Source organism: Aplidium turbinatum, chromosome 17 (genome assembly GCF_918807975.1).
Source record: "Aplidium turbinatum chromosome 17, kaAplTurb1.1, whole genome shotgun sequence".
NCBI lineage: Eukaryota > Metazoa > Chordata > Ascidiacea > Aplousobranchia > Polyclinidae > Aplidium > Aplidium turbinatum.
In genome coordinates this window covers 12,998,882-13,017,006 of record NC_137488.1, presented here as the reverse complement: position 1 = coordinate 13,017,006, position 18,125 = coordinate 12,998,882, and the positions used below count along the sequence as shown (strand labels likewise).

Below are 18,125 nucleotides of genomic sequence, written 5' to 3'. Positions count from 1 at the left end.
TTCTTTTTGTTGCATCTGGAAAGTTCTTGCGGTGATCTGCCACCACTTGAAGGAGGCTTTGTCTTTGTTTCTCATTCTTTGTCAGGACATGGATATACTCCTGAATTAGAGCCACTCCTCTCTCAGCTGTGTCGTTAAGCACTCAAAACTGTGCTGCTTTCTTTTTTCCTGCAACGTAACCATCATTTGACAGTCACAGTGACGGTGGCAATGACAGGAAATCTGTCGACAAATTCAGAGCTTTGAAGAACTGCATAAATTTTACTGAAACAAAGTCTTCTATCTTACTTGCTTTAATTTCTTCCATCTTCAAGCTGGTTTTCACGGCACGACTACTCTTTCCAGGCTTTTTAAGGTTCTTAACCATTCTTTGCTTCCTCTCTTCAGCAACACCATCATCAAAGAATGCAAATGCCACAACTTTTTCACTCAGGTACCAAAGATGGTTGAGGAATTTTCTGGTTGTCACTTCGGAGACACTGCTGTTGATGGAGGCATTTAAGCTTTCAAATTCTTCAAGAAGGCCAGGTCATTGGCTGGTGCTGAAACTGCTACCGGTGCATCAAACCAGACTCTGAAATACACCAACACTGCGAACAGAACAACTTCTGCAAGCCCTTTCTTTTGCTTTGCTGTCAGCTTTACTTGTGCCCGGAACATCCAAATCTTGAGAGAATAAAGGACCTTGCTCATCCACCGTGCTCTGTGGAAAGCTTCGGGCTTTCTGATAGACATTTCTTTGCAGACATCAACAAGGAATCACGTTCTGGTGCGGTATAAATCTCCACTGAAGGTTCACTTGCTGCGGTTTCATAATCATCTTGCTTGAGATGTGGCCAGCGCGCTTGAAACTGCTTGAAAATCTCGATGTCAGGCCCTGATGACGGTCCCATTGCATTGTTGAATACTGCATCTATCACTAGTTCAAATATATGGTGCCGACACGGCAACCATAGAAGTTCCTTCTCTAGCTTGACCTCAAGAAGATGATATGCTCCATTCCCTTTTCCTGTGTTGCTGCTAGTTGTATCAAAACTCATTGCTGCAACATTGTCTTCTAGTACCCAATCATTCAGGACTTCTTTGACTGCCAAAGCCATCGATTGTCCAGATCCACTTGTCAACTTTGGTACAGCAAGCACCTTTTCTGTACCATCATACGATACAATCACTGGTAATATCGTATTTGTCCTGACACCCTGCTGCGTCTGGGATTAGCTTTCCATCCCAATGCACAACAACCTTAACTCCCGGGTCAAGAATGTCAAGACTGAAATTGTCCTTACTGGAAATAGCAGCTTCTTGTCTTAGTGACCTTCTTGACTGACGGTTAGTTTTTCGATTAATGGCCAATTCATCCACATTGTGGCCTAAACTTTGAGCTGTTGCAGCAATGATATGAACAGCTGCTCTGTCACTGACTTTGGTTCGGTCCAAAGCTTGTGCTATTCCTAGAGAGATCACATTCTTCGCTCTAGATGTAATTGTACATTTCCGTTTTTTTTGGTGTCTGCACTTCTGAAGAACTGGACTATTCACACTGTTCAGTATTTTCAGACTCTGATGACGATGTTGAGATATTTTCTTGATAACATGCTTGCACTACAGAAGATGATACTTTTGCCTTTTCAGCTCGAGCTTGCTCCTCTTGTTTCCGCTTGACAGTTCGTGCTTCTTTCACAGCAAGTCCGTGATCAACTGAGCCTAGGAAACCTCTTCGTCCATCCCTTTGTGCCATCATCAGAAAAGCACGGTCTTCTTCAATAGTAGTCAGATCCAGTGCTTTCGCGTGTGCTATGTCAAACAGTTTGTCAAGATCGGCACTGAACTTTTCTTCTTTCTTCATCTGTGTATCTGTTCTCCTTAAAGCCGCCTTCTGGAGTCCTTTCCATTGCAGAAATAAATTTTCCAGTCTTTCTCTTGCATGTATTTCTGTGCATGTTATAATCCTGGCTCTCTCCCAGAATGGAATACACAATTTGATAACTTCTTTGCAACTTTCTTTGATGGCTACCTTCTCAATCTTGTGGAGATGGAAGAACACGCTAAGGACTTCCCTAGCAGAAGGAAGCTTTCTCCCAGACAGTTCCTTGGAAGTGGGACCAATCAACCAAACATAATTGTCCTGTCTGGTGTTGGGATTTGCACCACCGATAGGCCTACTGCTATTATTACTGTTGCTAGCCATCTGAAAAACATAGAAAGAAAAACGTTCACAACTTCATCAGTAGGCTACACTACAATCAGTGCTCATCGTTTAAGGACCCCTTAGTGCATGAAAGTTAACCTTCTGTCAGTCTATAAACTCCTTCTGCCTCTTCTTTTTCATAGAAGTAGCATATTCAATGTAGAACTGCAACTTGTTCGCTATGCTTGCTATCTTGCAAGTTCTTGGCTTCGCTTTCAAATTCTAGCCATTGAAGAAATTATGCAATACTCATTGATTTGGATGTAAAAAGAATTTGCTTGAAGAGAAAAATTCTGCACTGGGGAATTTGTATTTCTAATCGGCAGTAGCCTACTAAAAAAAAGATTTCGAATCATTAGGGAATCGTATCAAATCGAAATACTGAAATAAGCACCCTTAACCCGAGTTGCAACCTCGTGTGGCACCTCTAAATATTAACCAATTTTCTGAAATTTAGCTTGTTACCTTCATTTAGCCTATGTAAAAAAATTGTAGGGTGGTCGGAATGTTTCGAATAAAAAAAAAATTTCCCATACATTTCGGGACCACCCTACTGCTATAGTAGTTGTATAGACTGTGTTTTGTTATTCAGATTGGACTCCAGGTTTAAGTTGCAGCATATTCTGCAATCTGCATTGTTGCTGTTTCTGTTAGTCATAAACTGAAACATGAAACTGTCTGCGTTGCGGTGTAAAGAGAGGTAGGCCATGTAAGTAAATTAAAACTCGCAACACGTGTACGAGACCACCGCTACTGACTTTCCAATACCGCTCATGAGTTTGATGATATAGGTCATAGAACATAGACTATTGGCTAGTGGCTATACGTTCAATAAGTTGTCAAATACTGTAGCAATATAGAGGACTGACTAATGTTACTGTTAAAAGATACGCTTCAAAATGCAATTATTTATTACATTACAGGTTTCACTTCTATTTATATCGACACACGGTTCAGCTACACTTCAATAAGAACACTGCCACAAAGCCCTCTGGTAAGTAGCTTGTTTATAGATCTTGACTAGTGTTTGTACTGTGCCTGGATGGAATACTGTACGAACTACATTGATCCATGGCAGCCGGGATTGGTCCAATTGTGTTTGGCAGCGCTTCTCAAACTATTCTATTGTGCAGCCCCATTTCAGAAAATATTTCTCCATGCGACCTCTTGATGGGCAGTTTACAGTGGAAGCTGCAGCCCCACCTGAAAGAAAGAGAAGAGGGAAAATATGTTTTCCTCTGTGCTTGTCCGACCCGGTTACTTTTTTCACTTAAGACTTGCGGATCGAAAATTACAATATTAAAAGTTTCGTTTGGCAACACCTATATGCGGCCAACTGCTTTGCAGCCCGAAATTCTGGATTTCAAGCGCTCTGATTGGTTAACAATTATCCTTGAAGCTCCACCTCTTTTGGTATTTTACAGCAATTTTTGAATCTGTTGGGGCTGCATAGAAAACAGCCCCACCTAACCGAATAACTTTACAGACGTTTTAAAGTTAGTTTTTATTTCGCAGAGTAGCGATGAGCCATGAATGTAGAAGTGTTAGCTGTAGAGTTAGGGTATTCAACAGGTTATAGGAAGTGCTAGTCCAGCCTAGGGCATCTCAAAATCACTTGAACCTTGTAGCCTATGCAACGGCTAGGCTAGTCAAGACTAAGCTCAATACTAGTAAAGTTTGTTTCCAAAGCAATAGCCTACTGTTGTTGTTTTTTTCAAATTATAGCTTAGGAATACATCAACTTTTTAACAAAGTTAGAGTGCATTTTTTCAAAATTTGGGGTAAACATGCTCAGAACACTCCAAATTTAATGTAATATTTCCAATTTTTTTGGGGGGACCCCCCTGCAAAGTCGTTCGCCTTCGGCGAACTCAGCGACGGGCTTCTCCCCCCAACTACTTATTGCAGCCCTACTGTTCACAAACACCACCAACCGCCACTGCCGTTTACTGAGTTGTTGGACTACATCTTCTAAGATGACTAAAAGTGCCATGATTTACTGCAAGTAGCCTATGTCTCACACAGCTGAAAGTTTGTCTGTAATACCTCACGATGGTTTTGTAACAATCATCAAAAATGTTTTACACCTGTAGTTTTGCTTGTGTTCCATCAAGTTTTTGCTTTAATCAAATTCTTACACTCTGTATATTGGCAGGTGAGCCACTTACCTTAAATCTGAATTTAAAATGGCGGCCAATCGTTCAAAAAGCTGGTATATAATCACCACAACCAAACTTATAAATAACTCTGGTGTAGTCCGCTTCTAATAGCCCGGGGTACTTCAGCCAAGTCTGCAAAGCTGAGTACCGATTGCGTTTTCATCTCTACATTGATACAGCCTTGTCGGATTTGTATATATTTTAAATTAAAAGTAGTAAAATGCTTTGAAGTTTGTTCGGTGAAGGAATGTTCATTGCGCAGTAGTGGCGTAGGTTACAGGCTAATTTCTGTTTTTTGGAATGTGTTTACGTAATTTGCACTTTTTGACATCTGTGCCAACAGCCCTTTGTAGACGAGTTAAAAGTTATTATAGCTATCAAAGGTGCAGTATTAGTTAAAGCATTTCTTTCACAAGAACAAAACGAAATTCTTTATTAGTATTGCCGGTTTAAAAAATATCTTTTTTTTGCAGATTTGTCAGTTTTCACTACAATTGTGGTAGGATTCTTTGTAACTCTGAAGTGAACAGCTATGCTCAACCAGTGGTTCTTTTCACCGATTGTTTCCTACCGTCAAAGTATCACGATGGGTTTGAGGTGAGAATATGTACTTACATAGTAAGCCTACAATGCTATTCTGATCTATTAAATCCCAAGGACTGAAAAATAAAATAAGTGTGAACTCTGGACAATAAAATTTCAATCTTTGTACTTCACAACTCCGATTAAATAATTTCCGTGCATGCAAAACTCTCAGTCATACTCGACACTAAATATTCAGCATTAATAAGTCGTTCAATCCTGTGCAGGTTGACGATTTGCTAAGCAATGCCATTAATTTTATCCCATTATGCAAATATCTTGAGCTATAATGTGGTCAATGAATGATAATTTATGCTTCCTACAAATTTACATCAGATTTTAATAGATAACATTTGCAATTTATTCATTGTTTAAAATTTGTTATTTCAGTGCTGCGTAGACGACATTGTAACTGTTCAATATACTTTAATCTTCTGTCAATTTTATTGATCCTGGAAGTAGATTCGGTGGATTGTCTTATGTCTTAATGTTGAGTTAAATTTTCTTTTTTGACTTGTTTTACAAATGTTTGTAGCCCTTGTATGTTTTGAAACCTCTTGCCCTTTTTCTTGTAGTTTTATTGGTGGTGTTGCGGTAGGTTTCTTGTACCAATGTCTCTGCCAAACTTGACAAGAGTAAAATTTTAGCTAGCTATCATTTTTTCTCAGTTTGAACATATGGAATGTATTTCAAAGCATGGTAATATTCCAGTATTAATTTATGTATTTTATCGACGTCCTTCCTCCATAAAGTATGGATTTAAAACAAGCATATTTTGTAATGAGTGGTCAAACTATTTGGAACAATTGTCTTTACAGTATGTAATAATGAAATTATTGTTAGGCCCTACTAGAGATATAAATTTGCATTTTGATAATATTGGTTTGGCGGATGTTGTGCAATTTAACAATATTTCATCTACATTTGGATTGAAACAATTGATCAATGATCCAACTCATGCAAAAGGTCACACTCTAGACTTCATGTTAGTGCGATGTCATACAAACATTGTTGTTGATAAACCACTAGTCATTGATCCATGTCTGTCCAATGTTCAGGGTATTTCCTCTTCTGACCATTTTCCTTTAATATTAAAAACAAATCTATACAAACCACCTCGCCCCAAGAGGCAAGTAAAAATTCGCAAATGGAAGAACATTATTGATAAAGATTTTGCTTCTGATATCTGTCTTGCTTTCCAATCTTTAAAATTGAAATGTTCTTGTGAAGAACTTGTAAAATTCTATAATTTATCTCTTAAATCTATTTCTAATGATCATGCTCCCATCTGCCCCCAATTGCTCACACTCAGAACAAAGTTTCTCTGGTTTACTACGGAACTCAAGAAAGAAAAACAAATTCGAAAAAAGCTTGAACACAAATGGAGAAAAACTATATTATCTATTCATCGAGATATTTATAAAAAAAACAATTCAAATATGTGAACATGTTAGTACTTGAAGCCAAGAAAAATTACTATCTTTAGCAAATCAGTGAAAACAAAACTCCAAAACAATTCTTTAAATTTTCTAAAACGTTGATAGGCAAAGATAACAGAAGTGTTTATCCAACTGGAAAGTCTGCTCAAGCAATTTCTGAATCATTTAGTGAATACTTTTCAAACAAAATTAGTTTAATCAGGAATACTTTTCCATGTCTTGACCACATCACTGGAGGAACTCCGTCAGCAGATCCATGTAGCCATAATCACATTGATTTTTCATTTTCTGGTTTTCATGAAACAGACAAGACTGAAATTCTTAACTTAACTGCATTATCATCTGCATCTTGTGAATTAGATCTAGTGCCCTCATGGCACCTCAAAAAGCAGTCATCATCTTTTCTGTCAATTCTGACTTCTATTGTAAACAAATCCTTGACCAGTGGTCTTGTCCCTCCAAAACTCAAACATGCCATTGTTCGTCTACACTTAAAAAGTCTAGTCTAGAAAAAGAAGAGTTCAAGAACTATCGCCCTGTGTTCAATCTATCTTTTGTGTAAAAAATATTGGAAAAAATAGTTGGCAGACCGTTCAATGATTTCTTAAACCTGCAAAATTTATTTGATATCAATTAATCTGCTTATCGTCAACATCGCTCCACAAAAACAGCGTTACTAAAAATCCATAATGATATTGCTACTGTAGCCTACTTGGCTGTAATCACTGCGTTGTTCTACTTTCTCTTGATCTTTCAGCTGCGTTTAATACCATTGATCATAAAATTCTTTTAAGTCGTCTCAAGTCAATAAACCTTCATTTGCATGTTACTGATGAAGGTTTATTGTGTTGTATTAAATCAAAATTCCAAAAATGTATGGTTGATATTTCAAATTGGATGTACTATAATATGTTAAAACTGAATGAAGAAAAATGTGAGTTTATTGTAGTTTCTCCGAAACGGTGTATTTCAAAGCTTAACAACATGATCCTTAGGCATACAAAATTTTGGGGGGGCAAACAAAATTTGCCCAAATTTTCCAAATTTTGCCCAAATTGTGTCTTTGCGTATATATTTTCAAAAACACAAAATTACTCACCACCTCTGTGATAGTGCAGTCTAAAAACTCCACAGACATCAACTTGGCGGTGTACAAAAACACAGGCAGCAAAACGTTCAACTTAGCAAAACAAGGCTGAATTAACTTTAAACTAAATAAACCATCAAATTGAAATAATTTTCTTGTGGCACAAAAATATGTATATATATTAGGCCTCCCTGGATTCAACAACAATTTAAACTGAGAATTCTACAATAACTGGACAGCAGTGGCTAAATATCCAAGTCGTCAGATCATTTCAAAATCTCTAGCTCAATTGCAATAAAAAGCCAGACCAAAAGTAACTGAATCTTCTCAATATAGAGATAGTTGAAAAAATCAAGAGTCAAGATTCGTAAATTTGCATTGAAAAAATTTAAAATGACAACCTATAATTACTTATCAAACTAGTAACATTACTTAATCCATGCTACTTAAAACCTTACACACAACCTGAAAAGAATTCGACAGTTTATTATACTATGCACATCAAATTTGCACCTTTGAACAAAACTAAGTTGCTATTAGTATGAATATTGATTTCATATTACAATGAAGTTATAGCCAATGTTTTTTCATTAACATCATTACCAAAATATTCTAAGTTCATGATGAAGCAACTACTGAAATCGCAGGCACTGAACTAAAATGACTCATATACCGTAGGCAATAACTTCAAATTCAATTCTTGCCAGAAAATACAGACAACATCATCAATACTGTCTACATTGCCTGATATATTAACTGCATGAATTGGATGCCAAAGCAACATAACACTTGCCTATATATTTGATCATTGATTAGTATAATATGTAGCCTACTGTGTCATTTATGGTAAATAGCTGAGCATATCAACCCTAGGACCGGAAAAGACAAACAGCTGTTAATACAAAAAATTATTTTTATAGAAAACAGATCAACTGTAGCCCACAGAAACATGAAATCAAACACTGGAAAATTCACAGATACTGAAACGAAGCTTACCATTCTCCACAAATTGCAACATACCAAATACAATATTTTTAAAAATTGAAGATGGCACAGTTTACATTCATGGGAAAATTTTAATGTACGGTATTTCATGCAAAATATTACACTATAACAAATATACAAAGTTTTTAAACTAGTAAGATGTTGAAAACTCATGGTAGTCTAAGGTGGATTTTCCCAATAACTGGATATTTTTGCCCAAATATTTTTACAAATAAATGGCTACATCAGTAGAATATAAATCAAATATAGTTATTACTATCTAAGTCCGTAACAGCCTGTTTCACCTAAACGGATCATCCGAAGGTTCCTATTTAAAGAAGCAAAAAGCCTCATAAGATTACCAGAACCCAGCAGTGTTTCAAAATTCCACCAATGAAGAAATGTAGTGTATACAATTTGAAATAACATGTATTAGTAATAGCTTACCTTTGCTTGCTTATTGCATTATTTTACATTTACATTTTGCAGATATATACTGAATCGAAGCTTAACATTCTGCCCAAATTGCAATATAGGCTACCAAATACAAAAGTTCTAAAATTGATGACACTACATTTAACATTTAAAGAAAAATGTTCCCAATAATTGGACATTTTTTCCCAATAATTGGACATTTTTGCCCAAATATAATTTTCCGAATAACTACATTAGTAGGATATGAAGTAAAAACCTCATAAGGTTATCAGTAGGCTATCCAGCAAGCTTATAAATCTCACCTGTGAAGAAATACAGCCTACGTAGGCTACATGCTGGTGAATCTCGGTACGGCACTAATAAGCTTAACTTTGCTCGCCAATTATGTTCTTTTACACTTTACTTTTTGCAGGTGTTGAATCGAAGCTTATCATTCTGCCCAAATTGCAATACCACATGCAATAATTTTCAAAATAGGATGAAAATGCATTTTACATAATTGATTGGAAAATATTAATGTACGGTATCTCATAAATTATAACAATTACGTAAACTTTCTAAACTGATAAAATGTCGAAACATCACAATAAGATTGATTTGCCCAAATAAGTGCAGATTTTTGCCCAAATTCGCGGTGTTTTTTTTTCAGCGGGGTAGCGACCGCCCCTCCTGCCCCCCCATCTCCTACGGCTATGTCCTTAGGCATAGTAATATTAATCTTGATTTAATGTAAGCACCAAGCAATTTAATGGAGTTAGAAGAAAAAGATTAATTTGTGTTTTGTGTTTGGAAAAGTTTGTCAGTGACACTGTTAAATTTTGCTTTTTTCATCTTAGAAATATTGGTTCCATCAGACAGTTAATAAATATTAATGCTTGTAAAACTTTAACTGATGCACTTGTAACATCCAGGCTTGATTATTCAAATTCATAGTTGAATAACATTCCACATTGTACTATTTTGCGTCTTCAAAGAGTTCAGAATGCTGCCGCTCGGTTAATTACTTTAACACGTAAACATGAGCGTATTACTCCTACTGTATACAAAATCCCTGCATTGGCTTGCAGTATCGTATTCACTTCAAAATATTTCTATTAATTTATAAAGTTTTCCTTGGTTTTGTTCCGAACTATCGGGACACTTTGCTAGTTGATTAGAAACCAGCCAGAACTTTACGTTTTCAACATCATTTGCTCTTGTGCAACCCTTCATGTGAGACACAATATGGAAATCGCACCATCCCAGTTGTTGCTGCCAGTTGCTGGAATTGTTTGCCTATTTGTGTAGAATAAGCTGAAAATTTAAAGGAATTCAAAACTCGCTTGAAAACGTTCTATTTCACTGAACATTATGACTGAAAGTACCGTATTATTTATCACCATTGTCATGTACAGCGCTCACGAGCATAGTTTCCACTGTGGATGTGGCGCTATATAAATGTTGTTATTATTATTATTATCATCAGATTTTTGTCTCACTGTGGGACAGTGATGTTTCATTATTAGACAAAAGCAATTCATAGAGCAATTTTAATACTCGTGCCGTGCCAATTATTAGTTTTTCAAATATACTTTTTTCAAACAAATAAAAACAGCAACCATGTTCTGCACCTTACATATTTTTTGCTAAAATAGCGTTTGCAAACACTGAGCAATGGCCATGCGTGACCATATCTTTATTAGAAATATTATTGCGTTTTTACTTTAGCTATTTTAATTGATCCATCGCACCCTAACCTAGACTATCATAATCTTAAATTGTTTTATTCTCCAAAAAATCATACAAAAAAGGCACCGGCATCTGCTTTGCTTTTTGTTATTAGTTTATCACATTTCTTGTACAATAGCTATCGCGTCTTCAAGCGTTGATAAATAGGCCAAGTTGACAGGTCTAATCTAACACCTCAAAATGATCGTTTTGATAACAGTTTGGTCAACTTTGCAGAAGCGAGCATTTCTGTCAAGTGCCGATGTATTTTTGGTTAGTGTTGCAAGTTAATACAAAATAATGAATACTTGCGTGAAGATAAGTAATATCATCAATGGTAAAACAATGATTCAAAATTAAAGATCGTAGTTCGTTGCATGAAACCAGCCTGCTTATCGTGCAATGCGCTCAAGTGGTAATGTATGGCAATGTAAATTTTCCAGCTCATAAATCAAAGATGCAGTATTTGAACTGTCTTCGATGTTTTCAATGCATAACTAAAGAAAGTGGTTTTGCTCATAGTGTAAGGCGTAGGCTACAGCAGCATATCACGAATGCTGCACAAACACGTTGAAACAATCGTGTGCTCTTTCTGGCATAGTAATTACGTGGACGTGCATAGCTGAACGATTATTATTAGTTGCATGTTTTATATATCTTTTTATCAAGTTTGGGAGGAAATCGCATTACCGATAAGTTCTTCCGAGAACTTTATTACTGCTGGCTAGTTTATTATTGGGAATGCAGAGAACGAGCCAAACACCCGCAGGGATAGTTCATTTGACGTCACCACACACTTGTTTAAACCCAAGCATGCAGGGCTGCATTAGATTGAGCGTAAACATTCGCTAAACATGGTCAAAGCTTCAGAGAAGAAAACAGATAAAGTTTTAAAATTTTCTCGGAAATGTTTTGGCTTTTTGAACATTTCATTAAAAAAAAACTATATTTTGCTTTCAACACAGATTTGACTTTGCTTTTCTGCTAAACTTATCACAAAAAGCTGCGGTTGTTTTTGACTGGTAGCACATTTTCAACAGAGGAAAAGCTTTGATCGTCATTGCAACTAGCCTGATTGCAGTGTTTCTCCAGCTTTTGACACTTTTAAACACAGTTTAAAATTTGAATTATGCTGCTGAAATAGATTTTTTGCTGTTAATTGATTTCTTTTGCAGCGATGTATGCGCAGTAGAATTCGGCTAAAGCGCTATAATGACTTCGGCTATAATGGCATTCCGCCATGGTGGCATGGCATCTGTTGCAAAGTAGCCTAACTACAGGTACAATTTGACCACAGTGTTTTCAGCTGTCTTGACATTTCGCTATTGTGACACTTTTTCGAATGTCTCTTCAGGTGTCGCTGTAGGCGAGTTCTACTGTAATTGCTTTTAAATTCTGCAATATGTAGCCTACTTGCTTCGGCAGTACATATACTAAAATTGGAACGATACAGAGAAGATTAGCATGGCCCCTGCGCAAGGATGACACGCAAAATCGTGAAGCGTTCCATATTTCTTTTAAAAAAAGAAATTCTGCAATATCTTGTTGATATGCTGATGAGTAGGCTACAGTATCTGTATATCTTTGTGTTTGTTATCTGTGTTGTTATTATTGTGTAATAAAAAAATTCTGCAATGTAAATGAAAGCGCCAATAAACTTATACGACCATTAAATGGATTGTTTCATGTTTGCTGTACACTTTTATATTCATCTCAATGTGATGTCATCAGGCATTATTTTATCGAGCATAATTCGTTTAGAGTTATACTGTGTTAGTATTATTTGCGTTGGCTAAATGCTAATCTAGGCTACATGGAATTTTATCTCTACTCCAGAGACGGCAACATCGGATTTTCTTTATTATTATTATTACGGCATTTCATTTCTATTTTAAATTATTTGTTTCTGTTTGTAAAGGAGGTTTTAATATCAATTTTTTGCATTGCAACGTCGAAACTTATCTGTTTACAACTCACCGCTTTTAATCTACGTTGTCTTGTGATTGCTTCATCATGGTATACCGTTTGTCAACATGAAAAATCAGGGGCGGATTAGGTCACTTGGGTTTGAATATTTAACCTGCAAGCCGTTTGATCGCGGAAAATTTGACCAACACAAAGAGGTGGGCAGTTAAAATAGGCTACTGTAGCCTATGCGAATTTTTACGGCTGAAAGGTGTGGAAACACCTGTGCTCGTAAAAAGGATCTGGCTTGATAAAAATGGAACCATTTTTATTCTAAATTTGTGGGTTAACTTATCAACACTTGCACAGAATTTCAATAAAAAAAAATCAAATAACTGCCCAAAGGCTGCAAAAATTTCTAAGAAGCAAACCCATTTACCGTGCAAAACAGTGTGTGGGCTAAGTTGTTTTTGTGGAAGTGGCGGCAGTAGGATATTTGACGTTAACTGGTGCTTTCGATTAGTTGTGGAAATATTGGCAAAAGCAGAAAAAAGAAACAATCAAACCTCAACCATTCGAATATTTTGGTTGTAATGCGACATTTTGCGTTACGTTTTAAAATGCTCAGTGATGTTTTTTTGACATTGCACGTTCAAGGAACAAAAGGCAACGTTGTTGTTTTTAAGATAAAATGCTACTCTGCTATAACTTACAACAAATAATACTGTACCGCACCGGCATCATGATTGTTTTGTGGTCCCCACAGGGGCACCCCTAACAGTGAAATCCATCATTTTACATTGATTCAACATCTGCTGATCCAAGCATGTTATAATTAGATTATCCAACAGAGTTGTGTGAGTGGAACTGATACATCAGACGTCAACTTTACAAGTGTTTGTTTTGTGGATTTTGTTGGAACGTTTTTTTATTAAATTAAATGAAAACGAAAGTTTGAGTAAAACTTAATTTCATTCACTAGGCTAAACATATTCAGTCTTAGTCTTTATGAGACTTAAAGCTTCTCTGATGTGGCGCGGAACTTTTAAAAAAAATCACTTATTTGTAGGCTAATACAAACAGGCGTGCAAGCAAGCATGCGAGACTTCAATGCGCGTCATAATAATGCTATGATTTTATTTATTGTCGCTCTACAACTGCTAAGGTCTTTTAGCGACAGAGCTTATTTTTAATTTTTGTATCAGAGTTAAAATATCATCACATTATTACCCGACTTATCCTCACTGCGTCATGTCAGAAAAAATATAATCGGTGCCGTTTTTGAAGTCTTAGGTTTGACCGAACCTGGAATCGATCTCAGATCTACCAGCCCTAGAGTCGAAGGCGATAACGCCTCGGCCACCGAGATGGTCTTGAATGCATATGATCAACTTTGCAGATAACTAGCCTAATAGTAGGTTAATTTATTTCTCTTCCGGTGTTTGAAGTAAATTTGTTTTTGTAGAAGCAAGTGTGCCGCGATTATTTTTAATGCTGCGCAACCTGCAAGAGTTTGAAAACTACTGGTTAATAACCTAGGCCTGCTCCTAAAATAACACAACAGAAACGAGATATAGTAGCCTAATAATAATTAACCTAAAACAGAAGGGGCAGTACCGGTAGCGTTGACAGGGAGGTCTAGGGGAAATTTTGGAACCGCGAACCAAGTAACTTATAATTTTAGGAGTCCATCATCATTATAAGGAGCCCGGAAATTTAAACACACCACTTCGTATTCTTTGGATACAGTGTGTTTCTTTCAAAAGTGACTCAATTTGGGCCTCGTAGATCTTATTAGTAGCGGGCCCAAGTTGTCTTTTTAACGGCCTTAAGGAGAGTAAGCGGGTTTTTATAGACCTAGGCTATTTATTTACTGTCGCTGAGAAAAATCAAATTTCGCTGTAGAATTAGGGCCTACAAGAAGGTAGAAAAAAGAAGATCAGAATGTGGTAGCAGAACTTCTACGTAGCCTATGTTGTACGTAAAGGTGAGTCCCATACTTGATCCAACCATCGGGAGATGAGAAGATAAGGTTCTCATTGTACTAAGTTAAGCCATCGGCACTAACAAGAGTAGGGTGGCCATTTCTTTTTTTCGGTCGCCTTTCCTGCAGCACCTACGCCCAGCCAAGTTATTACACCCTGGGTAGAGAGGAGCGGTGTTGTTGAACAACCGGCTCGAGTCGGAAGTCGAACCAGCCTCCAAGATTGTATGATTAGAAAGTAAGCTCCTTATCCTTGTAAGCTGCACGAAGTAATAAACACAAAATAGAATTGCGTTTTCATGCCAACTAAATTATTGCATAAAAAATATTATGTCGACCACCATGGCACAAATCAACTCATGCGGTTATTTATAGCTAAGTCAGGATTTTCCCTTCGGATAATTTGTAGGCTTAGCTGAAAACTTACAATAACAAGTGGGAGTCTCAATAAAAATAAACACGGCATACTGGTGATAAACTAATAACAAACTTTTAAGAATCAAAGAAAATTCTCTGCATAAACCCAATGAAGGTAACATTTTACTGAACATGACCAATGGCCATAGTTCATCAACGAGGCCACTTGTCGATAGCACCTACACCTAGGAGGCTAAACTAGCTGTGCTTAGCCTACACTTTTTAGGCTAGTCACTAGGTTGTATTTCCTTATTTCTCTTTATCTCCCCTCCGATTGCTATAAGCAACTACGCTATTTAAGAAAGATGTTTTAAAAGTTTTTATGAGTTAAATGCAACGCCATTTTAGCGTGAGTGGACAAAATAGAAGGCTTGCCTGGAAAGTAGAAGTGGTTATAAATCGTAGATGACAAAAGAATTTGGAATGCAAATGAAATAGTCTGCACTGGTGGGTAGGCTATTACAAAAGAAACGTCTTACAGTGTATTAGCCTGCTACGTGGAGCAACATTAGCAAGTCAAAAAAATATTTTCGCTTCTATTTACATGTATTATAACTTGCGGCAAATACACCACAAAAAAATGGCAGATTTTAGAGCAATTGAACATCGGATTGTACTGTTTGTCATTGCGGCACTTCAAGCGCTTCTTTACGGTTCAGCAGCATTTTACTTTCCAATATCCGCTTTCAATAAATCATCGCTAAAACAAACTGATCTCCATGCCACGAACCCACAATGTACCACATGAAGGTGTGAAGAGAACAACAGGGCTTTTCAGAATCTTTTCAAACAAAACAACAGCGCCTTTCAGAATCCCTGAAAGAAACGCAGTCTATTGAACAAAATCCTCCACAATACATATGCGCTGCTTTTCAACACAACAATTACCATAGTTTCCACAGCGATTTCACTATCGTTTGTTTTGCTGTGGCTTCAAGCTATAGTACGAATCCTTTTCGTGATATAAATTGAGGCTCACGTTTGTAAGAGTAATAGTTAGGCTACGTCCTATCATGCAGTTTTTGTAAAACTGTGTGGAATAGTGTTGGTCCATTGAACTTATAATTTGAAAGATGTTTCCTTTAAAAAATCAATGATTGAAGAGAAACTCTGTAAAATGTTATTGCAAAACAAGGGTAACAAATATATGAAAATTTCTCAAAATGTTCTTTGAGCTTGTTTTTAAAATACAATACAGGTAAAAAAGCTTACATCACTGATTGTAAGTTACAACACCAACAGTTTTTATCAAGACGATTCATGTGATTTGTACAATGACTGTAAAAATACAAGTTTCAAAACATAGACATAGGTAGGCTAACAACTAAATATTTTTTCCACTCAGTTAAAACTATAACAAGATTATTTTGATTTTAATAAACGAAAATATTTAGTGAAAGTATCCCACATGGCAGTAGTTTGAGACACAACCGTCGGATCAGTGGATGTGTAGTCCAAGCAGCCAGCATGCCACATGGAGAGACCACGCAAATCCAATTCTTTTGCCAGTTTATATTTCACAATAAGACTGTCAATATTATCAAATTGAAATTGATGATAAATGCCATTTTGTTTAGTTGTGAAATAAGGTGTCTGTGCTTTTTCATTCCATTTTAATCCATCAATGTTGTTTTTAAATTGTTGATTCATCTGAGCATAACCAAGTTGTTGATGGCTAGCTCCAACTATTATACACAAATCATGACCAGTGGCATTATCAAAGAGAGAACAGGTGTAGTCATAACCATACCAAGGGACAGCCATAACAAGTTGCTGTGGACTAATTGAGAGACGTTTTATGTATGAATCAAATCCTTTTTCAATGAGATCGATAGGACAATTTGAATTTGCTATCATATGATCGACTGTAACATCATAATCCATGCAAATCAAATAGTCAGTAGTTTTTGAAAGCGCCACGTAATCATAGCCAAAGCCTGGAAAAGAATATGGTACATCAAAAGTAACAACATAATTCGAATTTAAATTTTTAACAGCAGTGTATGTTTCCTTGGTGAGTGCAGAAATTCCGTCGACAACAGCTTTTGTTTTTGCAGCACCTTCAATATCAATATTTAATCCATCTAAATTGTACTTGATCATTTGATCCATCCATAGAGACATTGTGTGGTTTCGAAAAGATTTATTCGAAAGTTTAGGGAAATCTTTGACATTCATACCAACCAACATGGTGACACGAACATTTTTTGAATGAGCAAAGCAATACAACTCATTATTTAAATCCAATGAACCAGCAAGAAGAATAACATGTGTTACTTCTGTCCAGTTCCAGTTTTTCCAAGTTTTTTCACTCCTAACTCCGAACACAACCAACTCTTTGGCATATTGGGTTGAAATTGGTTTGCAAAGATCAGTAAAGGTACATTGGCAATTTCCTGAAACTAGCTTAAACAACAAACCAAATTGAAAAATTAAAAACAACTTTACAGAAAGCATCGCAACTTCACTGCATCATAATAATGATGGTTAGGATTACTAGATAGAAAGTTAAAAACTATAAAGCTGCTGATTTTCAGGCAGCAAATTAGTCTTGTCTTTATAACTGTTTTTCTCTGATACGATACCAAACTTTTTTTGTATTTTGTTTCACATGTTGTGTAGGCCTAATATACGCAACTGATGTAGCTTTCACACTAGCCATAAAGCCTTTTACAATCGACAAGTGTTTCTCGGCAGTAGAGTGCAGCAAGAAGTGACAGCGACGCCTAGGCCTACATGTTTTCTGCCCATTTGGCTCATCAGTAGGCTACTTCACCACTAATTCATGCCACAAAATTCTCGACAGCAGGTGAGCTCAGTTTCATGGGCCAAGCAGCCGACAAATAATGTAGATGCCATCATCGAACGTGGCATCGATGCGTGCTTGGTAGCCTAGTAGCAGATCTTCAACTGAGCCTCTTGCATCGTACACAGATGTGTACAGGAGCCAGAGTTTCGGCCGTAGTCGGAAATTGTTGGAACAAACCGGAGTCCGACTTTTTGTCAGTTGATAGTGATACTTTTTAGCATACAAATAATTTCGCTGTAGCCTACTTGGCGCAGGTGTTATTTTAGTATAGGTAGCCTACTTTTGTAGTTTTATTTTGCAAGCAGCGATGATTTAAAATAGGCTTTTCTTTTCATAATAAGGGGATAACGAAGGTAGCCTAATGTGGATTGTAGCGACAGTTGAATATGAGATCTTCACGCTGAAAGAAGTTTGATAGCCGAGAGTAAG

At 36.6% G+C, this 18,125-nt stretch overlaps 1 protein-coding gene and 1 non-coding gene across 2 annotated transcripts; one reads left to right on the top strand and one right to left on the bottom strand.

The window, feature by feature from the left end:
- The first annotated feature begins 11,990 nt into the window (after window positions 1-11,990).
- LOC145787045 (U6 spliceosomal RNA) lies at window positions 11,991-12,097 on the top strand. Its single transcript, XR_014291359.1, has one exon. It is a non-coding gene; the product is annotated as a U6 spliceosomal RNA (small nuclear RNA).
- Window positions 12,098-16,072: 3,975 nt separating this feature from the next.
- Window positions 16,073-17,344, bottom strand: LOC145786204 (di-N-acetylchitobiase-like). The gene has a single exon (XM_082597848.1). It carries the CDS (start codon window positions 17,342-17,344, stop codon window positions 16,250-16,252), a length of 1,095 nt encoding a protein of 364 aa, XP_082453974.1. The 3' UTR covers window positions 16,073-16,249.
- Window positions 17,345-18,125: the final 781 nt, after the last annotated feature.

Excerpts from the sequence above, each read along its gene's own strand:
- LOC145786204 (XM_082597848.1), bottom strand. The coding sequence starts at position 17,344 with ATGCTTTCTGTAAAGTTGTTTTTAATTTTTCAATTTGGTTTGTTGTTT.